The sequence below is a fragment of the Peromyscus leucopus genome, chromosome 2 (assembly GCF_004664715.2).
Source record: "Peromyscus leucopus breed LL Stock chromosome 2, UCI_PerLeu_2.1, whole genome shotgun sequence".
Classification (NCBI taxonomy): Eukaryota; Metazoa; Chordata; class Mammalia; order Rodentia; family Cricetidae; genus Peromyscus; species Peromyscus leucopus.
This window is the reverse complement of record NC_051064.1, coordinates 114,513,207-114,533,629: the sequence shown is the minus strand read 5'-3', so window position 1 is coordinate 114,533,629 and position 20,423 is coordinate 114,513,207. Positions and strand designations below refer to the sequence as shown.

General features: G+C 45.1%; 2 protein-coding genes across 6 annotated transcripts in view; both read right to left on the bottom strand.

Moving 5' to 3' along the window:
* The window catches only part of Agbl4 (ATP/GTP binding protein like 4), a 1,176,960-nt gene that overhangs the window by 222,367 nt on the left and 934,170 nt on the right, over positions 1-20,423 (bottom strand). The gene's annotated exons all lie outside the window — the stretch shown is intronic.
* Positions 1-20,423, bottom strand: part of Bend5 (BEN domain containing 5) — a 49,734-nt gene that overhangs the window by 24,154 nt on the left and 5,157 nt on the right. Inside the window, exons 1-3 of one of the 3 annotated variants that reach the window (XM_028890002.2) lie at positions 14,622-16,148; positions 6,142-6,275; positions 3,740-4,124 (exon numbers count right to left, since the gene is read on the bottom strand). In XM_028890002.2, the coding sequence (XP_028745835.1) occupies positions 3,740-4,124; positions 6,142-6,246 (490 nt within the window). In that variant the 5' untranslated portion in view covers positions 6,247-6,275; positions 14,622-16,148. Of the gene's footprint in view, positions 1-3,739; positions 4,207-6,141; positions 6,276-14,621; positions 16,149-20,423 lie in introns of those variants that run through there. The other 2 variants (XM_028889978.2, XM_028890011.2) reach the window with 2 other exon arrangements.

Here is a 20,423-nt window from a genome sequence, read left to right as displayed (position 1 = left end):
GGTGACAAGGGAGTCAGAGTGCCAAAGAAAGCCATGGGGGGGGGGGTAAAGGTCCCAAGATAGGCACACTGGACCAGTGTGGTCTGGCTTCTTCCTTAGCAAAGTGAGGACAGTGTACCTCCTGTCGGTTCGTACAGAGCCCCAGGATTCCACGCTTTTGAGAACCCTTCCCATCAGACAGACACATCTGACATTTCCAGAGAATGCATGAAAGAACATACAGATGAAGAAGAAGTGGATCACCCAGCCAAGCATCCGAGAGCACCAGCCATCCTGCTGCCCATGTCCCCCCTCAGTGTGTGCCTCCACCTCCAGGACAACTCCTGGCTGCCAATGAATTGGATCCCCATGCCTGAAGCTGTCATGAGCCACAAGCCTCAAGAGGCCAGGCTACTGCCTCCCAGCTCCCCTCCCCCCCACCCCATCTACCCTGAAATTCCCACACTACCAGTAATCCTCCCATATGGGGAGAAATCCTCTTAAAACTGAGGATTGACCTATTGGCCAACCTGGTTTCTGAATAACCTGTAAGGGTATAAATGATCCAGCACCCAGTGTAGACAGAGGATTTTGAGCTGGGACCCAAGGAGAGGAAGGCAGGTGAGGCCTCTAAGAACATGAAGAAAGCCTGGCCCGATACCAACCCAGGCCTTAAAGGCCATGTGGAACTGAGGCCCCACAAAGGTCTGTCACTTTCTGGCTCTTTTTCTCGCCCAGGTTCTGGGTAATGTTTACAGAATAACTATTTTCCCAGAACTGGGGGAGCAGAGAGGATTGCTCAAAATGTGGGACCCCCCTCCACAGCTGGTTGCTCCGCATTTTCATGAGAGGCAGAGAAGTTGGTTAACCTGCCCAAAGTCACAGGGCCAATTACTGATTGTTGGAGCCAGCTTTAAAAATCCAAAACATACCCTATCTTAGCTTCCCTTCCAAATGATGTAGAAAAAGAGTAGCTAATAGAACCTGAGCATCAACAGAGTTCCAGACACTATACTGAGTGCTCCAAAGCTGTAAGGGGGGCTCATATCAGCCCCATTTTAAGGAGTGTAATACTGAGGCTCACAGAGTTGGTTAGATTGTACCTCATTCTTCCCACCTAATTATACCTGCCTGCATAGAAACTCACTTTTCAAGCCCATTTTCTTCCTTCAGGTGACTTTTCTTTATTAATCTTCTAAAGATCGGTTGTCTTAGCTCTGTTGTTCTACAGCCCTCTGTGCTTGTGAGATCCTCCAGAACAGAAGGCAAAGTGTACATGTATGCATGCATATGTGTGTGCACATGTGTGTGTGCATCTGTGTTTTATATGTGTGTGTTTTGTATGTGTTCGTGTGTGTGTGTGTGTGTGTGTGTGTATGTGTGTGTATATGTGAGTGTGTGCTCTAAATGTATGAGACTGTTACTCACCATAGGCACAATGCCTGACACAGGAGGAGAGCAGTAAGTACTGGTGAAGGGAACCAGGAGGAAAGAAGTTAGAAAGGAAGGAAAGGGAGAAGGAAAGGAAAGAACTTTTCAAAGACATAGACTGTAGGGAAGTTGGAATTTGACTCCAGGCCTGTATACATCCATAAAATATACAACCTTACACAGGCAGAGACCCTTTGATTATTAAGGAGTACATAGATTTGTCTTAGTGTCAGTCAACACGTTCATAAATGGAGTTTAAGTGTTCCTAGATGGAGGAAGGTGTGTGTGAAGTCACCTCCCTGAGAGCACAGGGCTCTGTATGTGGCCATGCCGGAAGCCACGTCTACACTTGTTGCTGGAGTCCATCCCACTGTGACAGCAACAGTGACATGTCCGAGAAGAGATGGCCACTGGCCATCATGATGACATTCGAGTCATGCAGGATGAGAAATCCTGGCAAGGTCAGGACACCGACTATAGTCAGGGTTAGGTTTCACTGTCAAGTGTTTTAGGTTGAAAAGAGACATCTGTCTACACAAAATGCCGTTTCTTACTGCCCAAGGAAGGGGTGGTTTCTGGAGTCTAAACTCAGTTCAGGACCATGCAAAACAGGTAATTTCCCTCAGGAGCTGAGCTAATGGTGCGGAAAGAGTTTGCTGTTGGCGTGCTTCCCCATCCTTCTGAAGAAGTCCACAAAAGGCCCAGCACAATCAAAGTAAAAGCCATTCATCTGAAGGTCAGGAAACACACTTCTCCCTGAAAACTGAATTCTGTCCCCAGTGTCCACCTGCACTACAGCACCAACACTGCCTTCTTAAATTCTCAGTTATGGCTTCTCACTGAGATTTTATTGTAATAAATACCTCGTGGATCTGAAAGTCACACGTAACCTTTAGTGTCACGGTGAACCTATGATCTGGGATAAAGCCAAGGTGAAGGCAGAGCTGGAGAGTGGGGACACTTCCAGCACATTAACTATGGTGACACAGTGTGAGCTGCAGGTTTGTCTCTGTCAACCCCTGCCCTGCTTGCTCCTCTGTGTTAAGGTCAGGAAAAGGCCCCTGGCTGATCTACTGAGACATTACCATGAAGACACACTTAAGAAGCAAAAGGCACCTGCAAATGGAAAGGGGGCAGTGTGAAAGCAGGCCTGTCCACACAAATTGAAGAACAGAGTCTGCACATCAATGTGCACTGCGTATCTAGATAATGGAGACCTTTCCTCTTCAGTGACATATTTGGAGGCTTTGGAGACAGGACTCATTTTTCTAACCTAGTTCACCTCCCCTTCTGAGCACAGTGCCCTGATGCAGAAGCCAGGAAGGCTGTGAATACATGGCAGAACAACCTTTGTACTGACTGGCCCCACCTTGCACACTGCTAGAGTCTTACACTCTGCAGGAAGTTTTCTGTCTGTTCTTCTCACAGTCTCTTGCCTTTTAGAATCCATTCATTCCAGCCTCTACACCACTTCAGATGAGAAATCTTAAAGGCCAGGGTGGTTCTCCTATGAGCAAACCAAAGGAATTTTGTGTATCTTTACACTAATCCCTACATACCTCCAAGGCACAAAGCATTCTCGTCTGTTTTGCTTTGTAGTGGGTTGAACTCTGGGCTCTGCACATACTATGCAGGCACTCTATTTGCCCAGTCCTCAAAAGCGATTTCAGCCTCCCATTCCCACTGAAACAATCCCTGACTACCCAAGATGGTAGTTTTCAGCACCCTTATCCTCTGCCCTCCACATCTGCAGCAGCCCTTCCTAACATCCACCACGGGTTTCCCATACTCATGAGTGCCGCCTTTGAAATCTCGGGTGCCTGGATATGGTGCCCACCTTTCAAGACCCAGGCACTTCCTCAAGTCTCTCTCATATAACCCCCTACAAATACCCTGTTCATGCTCTCAACTTTCTGGTCATGTTAACAGGATCCCCACTTTGTCACTTTCTGGCTCACAGTAACTATGTGTTTCAGATCACATCCAGTTTTCTTTACTGTCTTGAAGTCAGTTTGGAGGTCTACCCTGAGTCCCCTTGCTACCTCTCGCTGAATGGTCAGTAGCAAGCATTCTGTCTACCCTTGCTCTCCGAGCCACATTCCCCAATGTTCTTCCCACAGTGTGGCCAATGCTGCATTCATGGCTTCCTATCATATTCACAAAGAGGAGAGCGACACCTCTTTGGGGTGAGTGTTGAGCCAAGTCTCTCTCCTTCCCTAGCCTCAAGGGCACTGGACCTGCTTCTCCCCTTTATCCTGCTGGAAGGGGAGCAGCAGGAAGGTGCCCCTCCCACTGTGAAGAATGGTAAGTGGCCTGCCTGGGCACTCACCGCTGCCAAGCCGCAGGAGCAGCACATCTTGGAGTCTCCTGTTGAGGTCTCGGAGCTCCTTCATTTCAGACACCAGTGCCCCGTACTCCTTGAGCTTCTTGGCCTGCTGGACAAGCTGCCTCCGAGTCCGCTCCAGCTCCTGCTGGAGGTGGCGCATCTCCTCCTGTTGCTGCTGGTAGTTTCGCAGCAGCTCCTCATACAGAGCCCGGGGCACAACAGCATCCTCCAGGCTGTCCATGTCCTCTGTGCCCGGTGAGGCCTCCACAAAGACCTCTTCCGGACAAGTGCTGTGACCCAGGCTCAGGCCGTTCTGTTTCTCTAGCCGGGCCACCACTGCCTCGATACTCTTGTGGGCCGCTTCACTAGGCTTTCGCCCCTCCGGTCTCTGTGTAGGACAACGAGAATCAGTTCAGGCAAGGGCAGCTGGGACTTTCTTGGACTGCAGCTCAATATTTGCCCAGACAATCCTAGAATCACAGAACCACAGAACATCAGTGCTTGGAGAAACCTGTTATAGACACAGTCAAAGCCCTTCATTTTGCAAATGGGGAAACAGAGGCTCAGAGTGCTCTTGTCAAAAGTCACACAAACAGGTGGTTGCAGAACCAGGTCATTCTTGTCATGCTAACACTTCACTTTTTCCATTCCAGCACTCGGCCTCTGGGATGCACATACCAGGACCACTCTTCTAAATTTCCCAGCGCCCCCCCTCCTCCACAGTGCCTGGGCAGTCACTTGCTCATGGGGGTGTCCAGTGTGAATTTTTAGAGGATTGGGAGACAATCTGGCCTGTGCAAGCCATTCCAGAGGAATCACACTCAAGAACATACATATGCAAGGAATTCTATCTTGCAACCTTTTAAAGACTGTTTCAGTTTGGAAGGACGTCAAAACCCAAACCCACTCTAATCTAGGGCAGTACATATGTCTTGTTTTCTCTGGTTCTCTACTGCCTACTCACTCAGGACTGGCAGTTGGCAGAAGCCTGACAAATGTTTACTCAACTGAAAACTTCAAAGAATGCTAACATTGGGGTGCTTTCAGTTTTCTTCATGGTGCAGGTAGGCAAATCAAGCCCCGGGGAGGGGAGGAACCATTCCAGGGTAGCATGGGGAATTACATGCCACGGAGCCAGAAGCAGAATCTGGAGCCCAACTTCCAGCAGGGAGTCCCTCTCTCACATCTGCCAGCCTCTCCCTCAGCAGGACAGCACAGAGCAATGAAGGCTCATTCACAAAAGACGGGTCCACCACTTCCCTGGGGCTGAGGCAATTTCAGCTCACATGCACCAAAATCCCCCTGAGGGTGGCAGAAGAGCAGGGTGGCTGAGTCGTCACCCAGGGTTGAAAGGTCATGAGCCCTCCCAGAGGCATGATGGGAGGTGCAAACAGAGTACACAAGAGTCTCTACAATGTAACCATGCCTGACTCAGCTTTCCAGTGTCAGGAAATGAAATTGAGGTAAACTCATGACTTAAGATTGAGTAACACTGCAAAAGTCCTGGTCATTTTATTTACTGAGATAAAGAACAGATGAATGCATCTACTAAAATCGTAATGATCACCCTAAGCATCTGTCTGCATCACTCTACTGTGAGAACCCTGGGTACAGGGACCACATGGCTGCACTCCATGACCCCAGGGGCCAGCCCTGGGCCAGAGCCACAGCAGGGGTGTAACAGATGTCACCCAGTGAATTGACTGCATCTTTTGGACTACACTCTGGGGATGTTCTTGACCTTGTGTCCCAAATGAGATCACAGAGCAGAAGTTACCTTTCTTCTCCTCCCTCTTCCTTTCTCTGGGATACTCTAGACTGTGGAACAAGATTTCCAGTAGGGTTTTTGTTTGTTTGTTTGTTTTCATATAGTGAGAGACCAGCTGGGCCACAGAACAAGGAAATGCAACCTCATGAAAAGGTTTTTCATCCAATCCAAGATCCCATAAATGCCCTCTGTGAATTTTACCAATATCTTTCCCCAGCAAATCCACCCTCAGAAATATGGGACAATTTGATAGTGACTAGCTCAAAACTGCTACCCAAGACCAACAGCTGCCGAATGTTCACGTAGTTCAGTGGTGACGTCTCCAGAGTTGTGTGCCAGGGAAAAGCCCGTTGTTCTAAATCTCCAGCAGCCATGCCACCGCACACACTGCCACGGAACTGTGCCTGGTGGTGCAATCTAAATGGGGACTCTCTGAACAGCAGGCCATAGGGAGAATGCAACTGCTGTCACAAGTATCCTCCTTCTCCTCCTCCAAAAAACCCCAAACAAAACAATGCCCATGGCCTATGACACCAGGGACATTTATATGGAGAAGGAGGCCAGACTGGAATTCTTTAGCTCTGAGAAATACAAAATCACTCCCATGAAGGTCCAAGAAAAGCAAAGATTTTGTTACCTTGATGTGTCTGAGCTGTAAATCTTCTTCCCCGTAGTCTTTAACCTCCCCATCATCTTCTAGGTGACTGAGAGAAAGTTTGGGGATTTTTATTTTCTTCTGCATCACACTGTTCTCAAGATCAGATTTGTCTTCTAAAATGCACATCAAGAGAACAAGGTTGATTATGAGTCAAAACACTCAAAAAGTCCAAAACTTCAAATTCTATAAAGTAAATGAGGCCAAACCAGCTAAAAAGGAAAAGCAAACAAACCCAATACAAGGCCTATTGTAACCTGCACAGGGAGCTCTTAAAAGCAGCATACAGCATCTAGGGTGTGTGCCAATCAACCACATACAAAGTACTAAACAGCACCCACATGACTCTGCACAGGGGTTTCAGCATATTCATCTACAGGGTTGCCTTTTATGGAATTCTAGAATCCGAGAGCTGGAATAGCTCCTGGACTGTCATCTGGTATGGTGGTTTGAATGAGAACGGCTCCATAAGCTCGTGTTTGTCTACTTGGTCTCCAGTTGGTAAAACTGTTTGGGAAGGATTAGAAGTGGGGAATGGCTGGGGGAGGGTGTAGCTGGGGTGGTATTTGAGGTTTTAAAAACCTGTGGTATTCCCAGGTAGCTTCTCTCAGCTTACAAATTGCCCTGGTCATGGTATCTTGTCACAGCAATAGAAAGGTAACTAAGATAGCTGGTCTGAACTCAACTGACATGTGAATCTCTCAATACTCAGGACATTTCTACAGCAAGTATCTCCTCAAGAAAACTTGGTTTCTGTGGCTTGGTAATCAAGAGGCACAAGAGGAGAAGCAGCCCTTCTTGAGGTGACACCTACTCTGTAAGGCTCCCCGGCCCCACATAGGCTGAGGAAAGGAAGGTGCATTTCCTCCTCAACAGCACAAATATCAGAAGGCAGAGTCTAAGGGACCCTGGTGACTGACTGCTCCAACTCTCACTTCACAGATGAGAGAACTTAAATCCGGGGGATGGCAGAGGCTTGTCCAAAGTGTGAGTCTGAGGAAGAGCCAGGAGTGGGGAATGGCTCTTGTGTCTTGTGTTTCTATGTACTCACAACATGTCCCGAGGCATGCCACACAAATACTAACATGTTATTTCTCCTCGTTTCCTCACTGTCTAACCTAATATCACAGAATCTAAGAGGGTTTGTTTGTTTGTTTGTTTTTTTCCTGTGCAGGATTCAAAACAGATTCGGCTGATTTGTCTCTCACTGTGGAAGCCAGAAGTTCAAACACAAAAGCTCTAGAGGTAGACATCTGAACCTACTCTGAGAATGGTCCTTAGTAGGAAAATATTTTTCTGGGATGGAATTGAGACTCTGGGAATCTGTTTCTTATACTCCCCAAAGGTTCCCAGTACATATCTTAAATGCATTCTCTAGTATGCTGCCCATGTGGCATGTGGCCAGCAGCTGGCTATGTGCAATCTCGTGTGTGTGTGTGTGTGTGTGTGTGTGTGTGTGTGTGTACATGTGCCAAGTGTTAAACATGCTCACATGTCTCTCCCAAGCCAGCTTTCTCTCCTCACAACTTGTTAGTAAAACTAAGAAGGATGCTTATAAACCAGTAACTATTCCAGAAAGCACTCAAACGCAGTCTTCTCAAATGCAGCTTCAGCTAGTCAGAGGTGAGACCTCTGTATCAAAAAGTTCTGAGTTAGCCCCAGTTCCTCCATGACAGGGGGAAGAGACGAGCAAAGCCCCAGGCTAGCTGAGCTCAGGGCTCAATGACACAGCTGGAGGAAGAGAACAAGAGCTCAGAGTACTCTTCAAACTGTGCCTGGCACACTGGGCACTCTGTGAGTAGGATATTATCCTTCCTATTACCAGTGTGCCGGGGTCATTTTATTTCTATAAGCAGAAGGTAGATAAACATTAAATTTTTTAAAAAAGAAAGAAATGACAGGCAGCATATGAAGTATAAAGGAAAAACTCAGGAAAAAGACGTGGTCTTAGTTATCAGCCCCCGCTGGGGAAAGGCCCTTCCTGCTAGGGCAGACGCATCCATGGCTCTGTTTTCACAAGAATGACCTGTTCTTGTTCTCTTTTTATCTATAAAACCCATCCAGCGGGTTAGGCATGAACAGTAGAGGGGACCTGGGTGTTTCTAAAAGAACAATATCTTCCCTCCTACAAATCAATGCTGAATCTTTCTAAGGCAAAAAGCCTGCTGAAATGTAAAACCTCAAGAGAGTGCTTCAAATGAAATTATCTTGGCATAGGGTGTTTGTGCCCATATACACACAGGGGAGTGGGGAAAAGAATGGGAGGGGAGAGCAGAAGGAGAGGGGTAGTTGAGAGACAGGAGGGAGGGAAGGAAGCCGAAAGCCTGGGACAGACAGACACACATACATACACAGAGAGAGAGACAGAGACATACACACACAGAATGAGAGAGAGAGAGAGAGAGAGACAGAGACAGAGAGAGAGAGAGAGAGAGAGAGAGAGAGAGAGAGAGAGAGAAGAGAGAGAAGAGAGAGAATGAACAAGACAGAAGAGAAAGAGAGAGACCAAGATCAGATGGGTGGGTGCTATAGGACTTCTTCCTGAACCAGTCTTCAGTGTGACAAGTTTAAAATGTGAGATGCCACCAAATGGCAACTAACTAGCTATGCTTTGCCTTCCAGACATGAAACAGCAGTTCAGAGTGATGCTGATGTTGAGTTAGTACAGGAGGAGGCAGTCATTCAGGGTTACAAATCTGGGTCCTCTGTGAGCAATGGTTCTCAGTCACCTCATTCAACTCTTTCAAAACATAATAAGGGAAATTAGGTTACTTCAGGAGAGGCTATACATCCCTGCAGCATGCAGGTAGACCCAAGGACAAAGGAGGAACAAAAGAGACTGGGTCTACATTTTGGAGAGGTCACTATCATATAAGCTCACAAACTTTAGTGTTATAGCATGAACATATAGGAGAAGCCCTATTGTGTAATTCAGTCCCAGAAGATTCTTTTCCATCAGCTAATATTTTTTGAGAATTACACTCTGCAAAATTGAGGCTGGGTCCTTGAAACAAAAGGATAAGCAATCAGATGGGGATACATGATAAACGCCCGTGGGAAGATAACTCAAGATTTCAAGCCAAACTTGAATTTAGGATTTCACAAGCAAGAGAGATCTTTCTGGTCTGTAGCAAGGTTGGATAAGTTGTTTTTCTTCTCTGAGCCTATTTCCTCATCTGTGAATTGTAATGAATAATTCCTACTCACATTGCCATGATGTGAAGATGATCAATTCTGTATGTTAAAAACTTGAGGAAAATAAAAAAAAATATTGAATAGTTTGGTGTACATGAAAGTATGACCATTTAAGGACATGAGAACATAGACCTCAGTTATAGTCATACCATCTTGAGTGCACCTGATCTTGTGTACTGATCCAGAAAGCTAAGCAAGTTTTGGCCTGGTTAGTACTTGGATGGGAGAACATGGGAGGATAGAAAGTATACCAGAAAAGATGGGGTGAGATGTTTTTGCATGGATCCCTAAAAGGTGATTCAGTTACAGGCAGGAAACAGAGGTGAGGAAGAAAAATAAAGTAGTTCAAATCAGAGAATAAATGGCCTTGAATGCCAAATGAAGAGCTGAGGTTTAATTTGCAATTGTGGAGAGAATCAGGAGTCACAGGACCTGGATTCCACGCCTAGCTGTACAATGGGGGAAGGCAGGTGAGCGCCTATCTCATTACGGCTCACTTGGTTGTTGTTGTAATGGGGCTGTAAGATTTACCACAGGTGGAGACAAACCAGCTCAATAAGCACACCCTGAAACCACAGAACCCTGTGCTGGTTGGGGCCCGAGGCTGGCTTGCCTCATGAGCTGGAGACCTGCCTAACTGCCTGGCTTGGGATGGGGGGCAATGCTCTTCCTTTGATGACAGTGATGACTGGGGCCCCACCCCTAGACACGCACAGACGCCATGTTCTTCCATGCCCTCCTCCTTCCTTGTGTGTTTCACAAACTCTGTTCAGCCTGCACTCACCTCTTTCTTCCTCCTCTGAGGTCCCACTCCACACTGTGTCCATGCTGTGTCCATTATACTCTATTATCTTGCTATTTTCCAATCGCCTGCTTAGAAGTTGCCCTGCCCACCGAGCAACCCCATATGATAGAACTGGCCATACAACAAAGACTCACCAAACAAAATTTTTTAAGCTAGTAGTAGTAGTAGTAGTAGTAGTAGTAATAATAATAATAATAATAATGATAATAATAATAATAATAATAATAATAATAATAATAATAATAAATACTCTCTGCCAGTAAGCACATGAGTGGATACTCAGCACCACCAGTCACTGGACAATTGTGAATCAAAATTATGATATTCCATTTTATACTGAGACTGTCTACAAACAGAAAAAAAGGGGGGTTAATAAGTGTTAGGGATGCTATGAAGAAACTGGTGGGATTGTAAAAGGAGACAGCCACTTTAGAAACAGTTTGGCAGTTGCTAAAAGAAGTAAATGCCAAATTACCATATGACCCAGCAGGTGCATTTCTAGATGTTTATACTCAAGAAATTGAGAGCATGTCTACCTAGAAACTTGTACAACAATATTCACAGAAACAATATTAATAATAGCCATAAAAAGCTAAAACAACACAAATGTCAATCAACTTATGGATGGATAAAATATGGTATAGCCATACAATAGGGTACTATTCAACCATAAAAAGAAATGACACACTAGTTGATGGTACAATATGGATGAGTCTTAAAAATAGTTCACTAAGCTAAAGACTCAGATACAAAAGTCATGTATTTTATAATTGTGTTACTATTATTGTGAGTTGTTCAGAATAGGAAAATTCAGAAACGATAAGTAAATTGGTGGTTGCCAGGTGCAGGAGGAAACTGGCCAATAGTGATAATGATTTGGAGGGTTTGGGGGGATTATGAAAATGTTTTGGAACTATGTAGTGGCAATGGTGACAGAACACACCAAGAAACATCAAATTGCACATACTTTAAAAACAGTTTAAACAGAGCTGGCAAGATGACTCTGTGGTCAATGGCACTGGTTGTCTTTAGAGAGCCTGAATTGGGTTCCCAGCACCCACATGGCTGCTTACAAGTCTCTGTAACTCCAGTTCAAAGGGATCGGGTGCCCTCTCTGGCCTCTGCAGGTTCCTGCAGGCACATGGTGCACATGCGTACATTCAGGCAAACTCTCATACACATGAAAGGAAAAGAAACCTAAACAATAATTAAAATGGTGAATTTTGTGTTGATTTAAAAAATAAAACACTTCAGTTTAAAAATATGATACTGGGCATGGTGGTGCAATGGGATTGTAATCCCAGCACATTGGGAGGGTGAGGCAGGAAGATCTTGAGTTCAGTGCCAGCCTGGGCTACACAGAAAGTTTCTGATTTGCTTGAATTCCAAAATGAGACTCTTGTCTCAAAAACACAGAAAGAGTGTGGAATGTCTACTACATATAATACAGATAACACTTCACAACAACTCTCCAAATAAGCATTATTTACTACTTCTTTTGCTTTTCAAAAAGAAAAAAAATGAATCTCATATAAAACCCCTCCCTAAACTCACCTAGCAGCAATGGTGCAGAGCTGGGATGTGATATAGATCTTCTGTCCTACAAGCTAAGTTGCATTGTCTCCCAGTACATGCATATAGCACACCGAAGCCACAATGACTCACTGATGTATGGTTGAATGAATGATTGACTGAATGATAGATAGACAAGTATATCCCAACTCTCTGGTCTGAAGCTGAGCACAGGAAGCTGCATTACTCCTGTTTTCCTGACAGACTGTCTTTAGGAGTCTGCAGAAAGCAGCAGCCATCATATTATGCATAATCTGGTACAACATAAACAGGTGTTAGCCAGGTCAGAGGCCATGACCAGGTTCTTTGAAAAGTAGGCTGAGCTGTCTGCTAAGCTCTGAAGTAACAGGAGTTCGCAGAAGGTACAGAAGCAAACAGTACTTTGAATCACATACACTCTCTGAGCTGGATCCTAGCTGCCTCAATCACTAGACAAGGGGATCTTGACATTCCTGTGGGAGCCACCCAGGCACCTGGCTCCTTTAGTCTGTCTTTCTTTAGCCTCCTCTTTCATCCACACTCCCTGGATGAGGGTTATGAAGACCTGAAGCCCATGTTCATCCTTTTCTCTTGGCAGTAAACAAATGAGCCCATTTGCATCTGAACACTAAGTAGAGTGGTCTTTGGGTTAGAGGTACTTACAAGCCCAGTATGGTGTGTGCCAAGAATCACAACCAGAATGCAAGGCCTGACTTTCCAAGAGATGCTGGCTCACCGAAGGTTCTCTAAGCCTTCCTCATCTTCAGTTTCTGGGTTGAAGGTGGCCTTGGGCCATCCATATCTAACCCATAGATAATTCAACAGTGTCATCACCAAAAGTAGAAGGCAGGGTTGGGAGAGGGAAGTCAGCTAACTAATATAAAACAGCTCTAGCATTTGAATCCAGTGGTCCTGGGCCAGAATTCTGACTTTGCTACAAACTATGTGAGGGAACTTAGGCAAGCTCCTTGACTTGTCCAAGCCTCAGATAAAAAATGCTTTCTAAGGTGATGGTGCACGTAAAGTACCTGGCAAAGTGAATGTCCTTACCATAGATGTTCAATAAATAGCAGCTGTTAGGCCACTCTTGTGGGTTATGTGTTTGGCAAAGAGAGCCACTGCAAGTATCTGACACAGATTGAGACATGATGAAAGAGATGGTTTAGGAAGATTTATGTGGTCATGCCAAGCAAGATGGATGGGGTATGAGGATGAGCCCCAACACAGGGTGACAAGAAGCTATAACTCTTGACCAGTCACATTAATGAAGGTGAATGGTGGTGTGGATCATCTTAGACAGCAAATATTTCATGTGGCATTTTAATGTGACTTTGGAATATGACTCTGGCTTTGATTTCCAGGAAACCACAGAAGGAAATAGCAGCTAACTAGGAAGAATGGAGAAGGAGACAGCTCTCTGGCCAACCTGTCTTTCCATTTTTTCCAAGCTTAGAGGCAAACAATCAGTTTTAGTGTATATAAAAGTAAGTATGTGTCCTTGAAAGAGACACCCTTCACCTTCCCATCCTGATTTTCTGATTCTGGTCTCCAGGACAAGCAAGATGAACATCAGCCTGAGCAGTTTCCACCCTCCTATCTTAAATGATGTCAGCAACTGATTTTACACTTTCAATAAATCTCGAACAAATACCTACTGTGTGCCAAGTCTAGTGCCAGGTCCTTTACACCATTGCATCTAATCCTACAGTAAATTACTGAAGTAAGGACTAGAGCTACAAAAAGCGAGGTGGCTTCCCTAAGACATAAATGACAGGAGGATTTCAATCCAGTCTGTTTGACATTTGGGCCCTGTTCCTGTCACCCAATTGCACCTAATGAAATAAGAGAAAAATTAGAGCTTTATGAACTGAACTGAAAGGAACATATACAATAGCAGTATATTGATAAAACTCCCAAGGTACTTGTCTTTCTCCTACAATTTAGGAGACTTCTCTGATGAGTTCCCACCCTGAGATACACACTATATTAATCCCTGAACTATAAAAGTTCGTTAAGGCAGCCTAGCTCTTTTCCTTTGCAAGTGTGTGTGTGTGTGTGTGTGTGTGTGTGTGTGTGTGTGTGTGTGTGTGTGTTATGCATGGGTATGTGTGTGTGGTTTAAAAATGTGTTTTCAAGATTATAGCAGAACTTGTTATTTGCTATTAACATGGGGAGAAATGAAGGCACAGAAAAAAAGCAAAAGGTATTCTTAAAGTAACTGACAGGTGAACAGGAAACCCAGGGCAAATCTGTCTTCAGAAAGATCGGTGGTTTCCAGTTACAGGGGAGCAAAGCTGTCCTACCTCCTGCTTTACATAGCACCATGCTAGATAATTAAAATAATCCAAAGCCAGAGTAGCTGAGCTTGGTGTGGGTTTGCCAGCTAGAATGAAATGCTAAATTCTGGAAGGCTAAACACGAATGTTTAACAAAGGTTTTGTCTTGTTTTATAAATATCTATATGCAAGTTTCAAGTTTTTCATCTGCACAAAAGAAAACCCTGTGAAGTCTTGTGTTTGCATTAAAAACAGATACACCACAGAGAGACAAGCATGCTGCATTCTCCAGCCTATGGTGTTTATTTTTATAAAAATCCAAAGCAGATAGAATTCTCAAGTTTCAAGGATTTTATCCAGCCAAGACAACAAAAAGAAGGGTGCCTGCTGTGGGGTAGCAGAGGCAAGCAGGGGCTGTTGGCCCAAGGCCTGGCTCTCACAGGCTCACTAGGTGACCTGGCCTCCCCGAACTTCCTTCCAGTGGTACACAGAGACGGAATTGGAAACCCTCAACAGGTCCTTCTGTATCCCAGGTCCCTCTCTAATCTGACAGGGCAGGCAGGCAACAGATCACCTCTATCCAAGAGTCCTCCAAGTGGGGCTGTTAGAAGAAATGCTCTACTGAGGCCTCGTACCTGTGGGGAGAGGAAACTGCCAGGCAGGCGTTGGTGGGCCTCCTTGTTCGCATGTCCACCTTCTTGCTGGCCCTGGAACAGAGCTAGGACGCAGACACGAACAGGAATGCCATTCGGCTGGGTCATTTGTCTAGCTATCCTCCTGTGTTAAAACACTGGAAATGTTGCTAGGGTAATGAAGGGCCCCACAAGAGAGTCACAGGTCAGCAAGACACAGGAAAACGGTAAGGCCTCCGTGCTTAGGTCTAGTCCCAGGAGGGCTTAAAACACAGTTAAGTCTTAAACTCAACATGCATTTGTTCCTCTCAATATTCCTTTCCACAAAAGGGTGATGCCTGTGACTCAGCTGGTTGTCCTTCAATGGCCAGTCCATCACAGCTCCTAACAGCTGTCAATATTAGGAAGTCTGTACCATGCGCCAGACACTTGGCCATGTTTGCTTGATAAGAACACAGCGGGAAACAGAGTGATCACTAGTTTCTATGTCTCAGATGAGCACCTAATTCTCAGAGGAGTCAAGAATTTCTCTGCAATCACCCAGCTTAGACGCAGCAGTCACAATTTGAACCTACCCTGTCTTTCAAGTCCAGCCTTTTCGAGCTCTCACACTTCCTCCTCAGCACTTAAGAACATGACCTCCAGGTTGTCTAACCTTCCTCTACCTTAAGACAAGCTTCCTTTCTCAAATATCCCTCCCACAACAGGGCGCTCAACCCCGTGCTGGAGGCCCTTACCACGAAGCCTCTGCTCTTTGTTCCTAGTTTATGGTTCACAATGAGCTCTTGAATTCCACTCCCTGTCCCCAGTTCTGCTTCTGGGATCCCCAGAAACAAGCCTGATCCTTCCTCTATAGTGTAAAACTCAGAAACCAAAAAAGTACAAAAATACCATCCCATGCAAATCTCCTCTGGTGCATGTATATTTAGCTTTCCTGTCGTCTGTCTCACCATTGAGCTCTGGGGAGAGGCAGTTGTTGCATAGTTAAATGAAACCAAAGTCAGCCAAGGCCTGCAGTGCCAAGACCTCTCTCCTCATTTGGTGTCCTAGGACCCCCCTTATCCCTTGATTCTCAGTCTAGCTCTGGCTGTTCTTTTCTAGTCACCTTTTATGGTTTGTCTCTTCAACAGTGCCCTTAAAAGCTGGTGTTCTGGAGAGTTCTGACTTTACAAACTTCTCTCCCTGTGTCTTCACCCACTGTGACATCAGCCCTCCCATGGCTAAATAGTTCCAAATCAGGACCTTTAACCTGACATACTATACTCTTCTGAACTTTGGGCTACTCACTCTCCTGACATCACTCCCCAATAAATGCTCAATGGCACCCTAAGAATCAACAGGCCTCACGCAAAACTCATCATCTCCCCTTCCAACCAGCTACTCTTCAAGAGTGCCTTTGAGGAAGGAAGATCCAGATCACCCTATCTTGTCATATCATTATTACACAGCATCACAACAAGTCAACTACCAAGTCTCATAGAGTTTCATTTTCTCCTTTCTTTTTCTTTCTTCCTTTCTTCCTTTCTCCCCCCTCTCTTTCTTTTCTTTTCTTTCTTTCTTTTTTTTTTTTTTTTTGGTTTTTTTGAGATAGGGTTTCTCTATGTAGCCCAGGCTGGCCTTGAATTCACATAGATTCATCTGCCTCTTCCTCCTGAGTGCTGGGATTAAAGGCATGCACCACCACCACCTGGCTTGCTTTCTTTTCTTTTCTTTTCTTTTCTTTTCTTTTCTTTCTTTTCTTTCTTTCTTTCTTTCTTTCTTTCTTTCTTTCTTTCTTTCTTTCTTTCTTTCTTTCTTTCTCTCTCCCTTCCTTCCTTCCTTCCTTCCTTCCTTCCTTCCTTCCTTCCCCCCTCACTCCCTCCTTTGCTTTGCTTTCCTTTCTTCCTTCTTCCTTTTGTGTGTGTGTGTGTGTGTGTGTGTGTGTGTGTGTGTGTGTGTGTGTGTTTGGTTTTTTGTTTTTGTAACAAGGTCTTGCTGTACATAAAGCCTAGGCTGGCCTTACATTTATGAACCTGCCTCAGTTTCCTAAGGGCTGACATCATAGTCTTGATATGTAGGAAGATACAGCCCACTGTCTGGAATCTAGAGCACTGACTGAGCAAATGTTTGAGCAGCTTCCTCAAGCCCTATCTGGAACCTGGTGGTTACTGAGATCTTTAGTCAGACAATATCAATCCCTGTTCTTCCTACAATACCTCCCAGCATTCGGCTAGACCACCTGATAGAACTCAGAACCTGCAGTACTTATATGGGTCAAGAAAACCTCCTCAGGTGATATGATTTTCTGGTAACAAGGGTACATACAATTCCCTGTCCAAAGAGCTTAGACTCAGGCACACAGGCAAGAAAATTTCTTCCTACAGAAAAGCCATCAAATTGAACTCTACTTTTTTGGATATTTTTTAAATGTAAAAGTTAATGTGCTCTTGAACAAATTATCACACACACACACACACACACCCCACACACCAAACAAAACAAACAAACAAAAACCCAACCAAATAAACAAAAGCTTCAACTTGCCTGGGACTTCTCCTTTCAGCCTATAAACCAGGACCCTTAAGTCCTCTTCAGCATCCATTATTTAGATACAACAAATATGTGGTTCTGGAACACTAAAGCTCACATCAGATTCAACCTTCAATGATTAACATTCCAGTAGAATCTGCAACCAATGACAGCAGGCAAGTCCCAGTCTTTGCTCCAGTGTATGTCAGCAGAACATGTCAAAACCTAAATTAAAAGTTTTCACTTGCTTATTTAAAAAAAAAAAAAAAAAGCAGCAATCCCTTTCGTTGGCATTCTCCCACTGATGACATGCAACAATCTCTGCATGTGAAATTGGCTAGTCCCCTGCTTCGCTGCTAGCTCTGTAGACGTTCCAAAGCATTTCTGGAGCAAGTGATCTATTTGGACTGACAGTGCCAAGCTGGGACCTGAGCCCTGCATGAGCTAAAATTACCAAAGCAAGAAGAACGTGGCTTTGGGACTTATTTCCCCCAAGTGTGGGGTTTTTTTCTAGTCGAGGGAGTGATAAAGAATGTTGACTTTTTCCAGATGAATAAAAATTGAATGAAACCTCATAAGCCCATTGCAGGTTTCTGTTCTAAAAAAAACCAAAACAAAACCAAGTTGTGGTTTAGAGGTTCATGTCTCCTTATCTCCTATCTTCCAACAAAAAAGCATTTGTCTTCACAAAGTATATAAATGCCACACAGCCTGGCCAAGTGGATGCACAGCCCTGGACAGCAGACCCTTCCTTGCCCTCGAGAAGTTCACTGTCTGACAGGAACTCTGGCTAACCAAAACAGTCTTCAAATGCTACAAGCCAAAATCAGGGAACAAGCACAGTACAGAGAATTCTGAGGAGGGAGAATCTCCCTTTGGGGCAGAGGCAGGAACAGGCAATGCCCTTAAGGCTGGTACTCCCGGTGTATTTTGCCCACTTTCTCTTATAGCTGGACCAACAATGGGGCCCAACTCTGTTTTCCCCAATGGAAGGTAAACTCCACTTAAAGAGAGGGTTCAAGTCAGACAAAATTAATACACAGTGGCCGACCCAGGAGTATGTGTTCACAGAAGAGCAAGAGATACCTCAAGTCCAGGGCAAGCGGGCTTGGGTGAGTTGGAGGGATGAGTCTGGAGAGTAAAGTGGGACTGGGGTTGGTCTACTGGGATATGAATGCCAGGCCAAGAAGCTGAAGCTTTATCAAGTTTTATCAAGCAGGCCATAGGGGAGCTAGAGAAGGTTCTGAGGAGAGCAGTCGATTGATAAGACAGTGGATTGGATCATTGTGGATTCAGTCTAGACAGTGGACTGGACACTGGGTGATTAATTAGCAGGCTGCTGTAGGGGTTTAGATGACTAACAGCCTAAGCAAGGCTGAATGCAGCCAGTGCTTGTAGGTCTGGAAAAGAAGAACCCTAAATTCTCCTAGGACTGGTCCCTTCGCTACGCTCCCTGGGGCCTGGCTTCTTCCTCTGCTTAACACTTCCTACACACTCCCCGAGGACAGTGTTTATGTCTTCATCACTCTGCCCCCTCCACAGAAATCCCATGTGACTGGGCCTAAAATGACTGTGTTCTATGGATCATGCCATCATCGTGAGCATGTCACCTTGGACTCTGCATGGGTGTAGCCAGGCATTACTGCATTGGGTCTGGCCTGTAAGAAATCGTTAAGGACACACTTGACCACAGAGGGAATTTAGGGCAGTCAGGCAATAATTACACAGTATAGATACCCAGGAAAAATGACAGAATTGCAAGTCTATAAAAGCCTACAGGAACCAGTTTTGAGTCTCTAAACCTCATAAGCCGGCTGGATTGCAACTGGACAATAGCGAGGTCTTTGCAGGGGGGGAAGTTCTCAATTTTACAGCCTGCGTGGCAAATAAATGCAAGTAAGAAGAGACGGCAGCTCACAGAGGAGTCAATCCTTGCATTATCCTGTCCCTGTGAGAGGATTTCATCAAGTACAACTGAGAGTGTGGGGAAGTTTTCCATCCCTGTAGAAAGGAGGTTGGTCGGGGAATAGAGGAAGGAGAGCATAGTGGGGTTGAATGCTCAAAACTAACTCTGTCTCTGGCTGGAAAACTTGCCTTGGACTACACACTCCACTGACACTTTCCCTTTCCTTTCACTGCTCCCATGCCATGCTGTATTGGTTCATCAGCCACCTTACAAAGGGGATTGCCAAGCAGGGGCTGGCACTAGAAGATCTGCACTGCATTTTTAGCGTTGCCAACTATTTGTATGTGGCTTCAGGGAGTTCTCTGAGCCTCTGTTCTCATCTGTAAAATGGAAACAAGAACTATGGTAATATCTATCAATGGGTACTAGACAAATAATGAGCAGGCACACGGCAAGACTGTCACCAAAGTGCAGGGGAAGGCTTTGTTTTCTACTAAAGCTGGAATTGTAGTTTGGTACAAAGGAAGCCATGCACTACGGTTTGAAATCATGGCATAAGCTACTGTGCGTGGCAAAGTACAAAGTACCATAGAGGCTGGCTGGACATTTCCTGGGTTTCCGAAAATGGTTTACTTCAAGACAGCTACAGTGGTTGGCTTGGGCAAACAAATAGCCAAGTTAACACACTTATCACTAAAAGCCATAAGTGGTTCTGAAGCTTCTTCTGAAACCACGCTACTGAGGTCAGAACTAATTAATTAACCAGGAGCAGTCCACAAATGCAAAGCCACCTCTGCCTTCCTCTTGAGGAACTAACTCCTCAAACTTGGTGCCACAGTACAACTCTGCCCCCATGAATCGCAAGGCTATAAAAGCCTGCAGGAACCAGTTTTGTTTGAGTCCCTAAGCCCCCGAGAGGAGGTTGATTGCATTTAGACAACAGCAAGGGTCAGATGAGCTCTTCAGGCGAGGTCACTTCAAGCAAGCTTCATAGCCACCAAACTCAACACACAAGGGAGAGTCCTTCCAGGATACATGAATTCCCAGGTTCACACTGGCCTTTCCAATCAGGTCTGCACCAAGAACAACAGTTTCAGTTTAAAAATTAACCAGCTTTTCCTGGAATTCAAAACGGAGTCTGGCCAACCCCAACTTGCCATTGTCCCCACCCCTCCCTGACATGCACCCACCCGCCTTTTTTCTTCTCCTAAGAAAAAAAGCTGGAGATGAGAAGAAGCACTTTTTAACCAGTTTAAACTAGTGCCACATACTCTGCTGAGTTTCTTATGTATGTATTCATGTATGTATGTATGTATGTATGTATGTATACAACCCATTGCCACGTGTGTTGACTTTAAAAGAAGAGTTGGTGGAGACTGCCATTTGGCCTA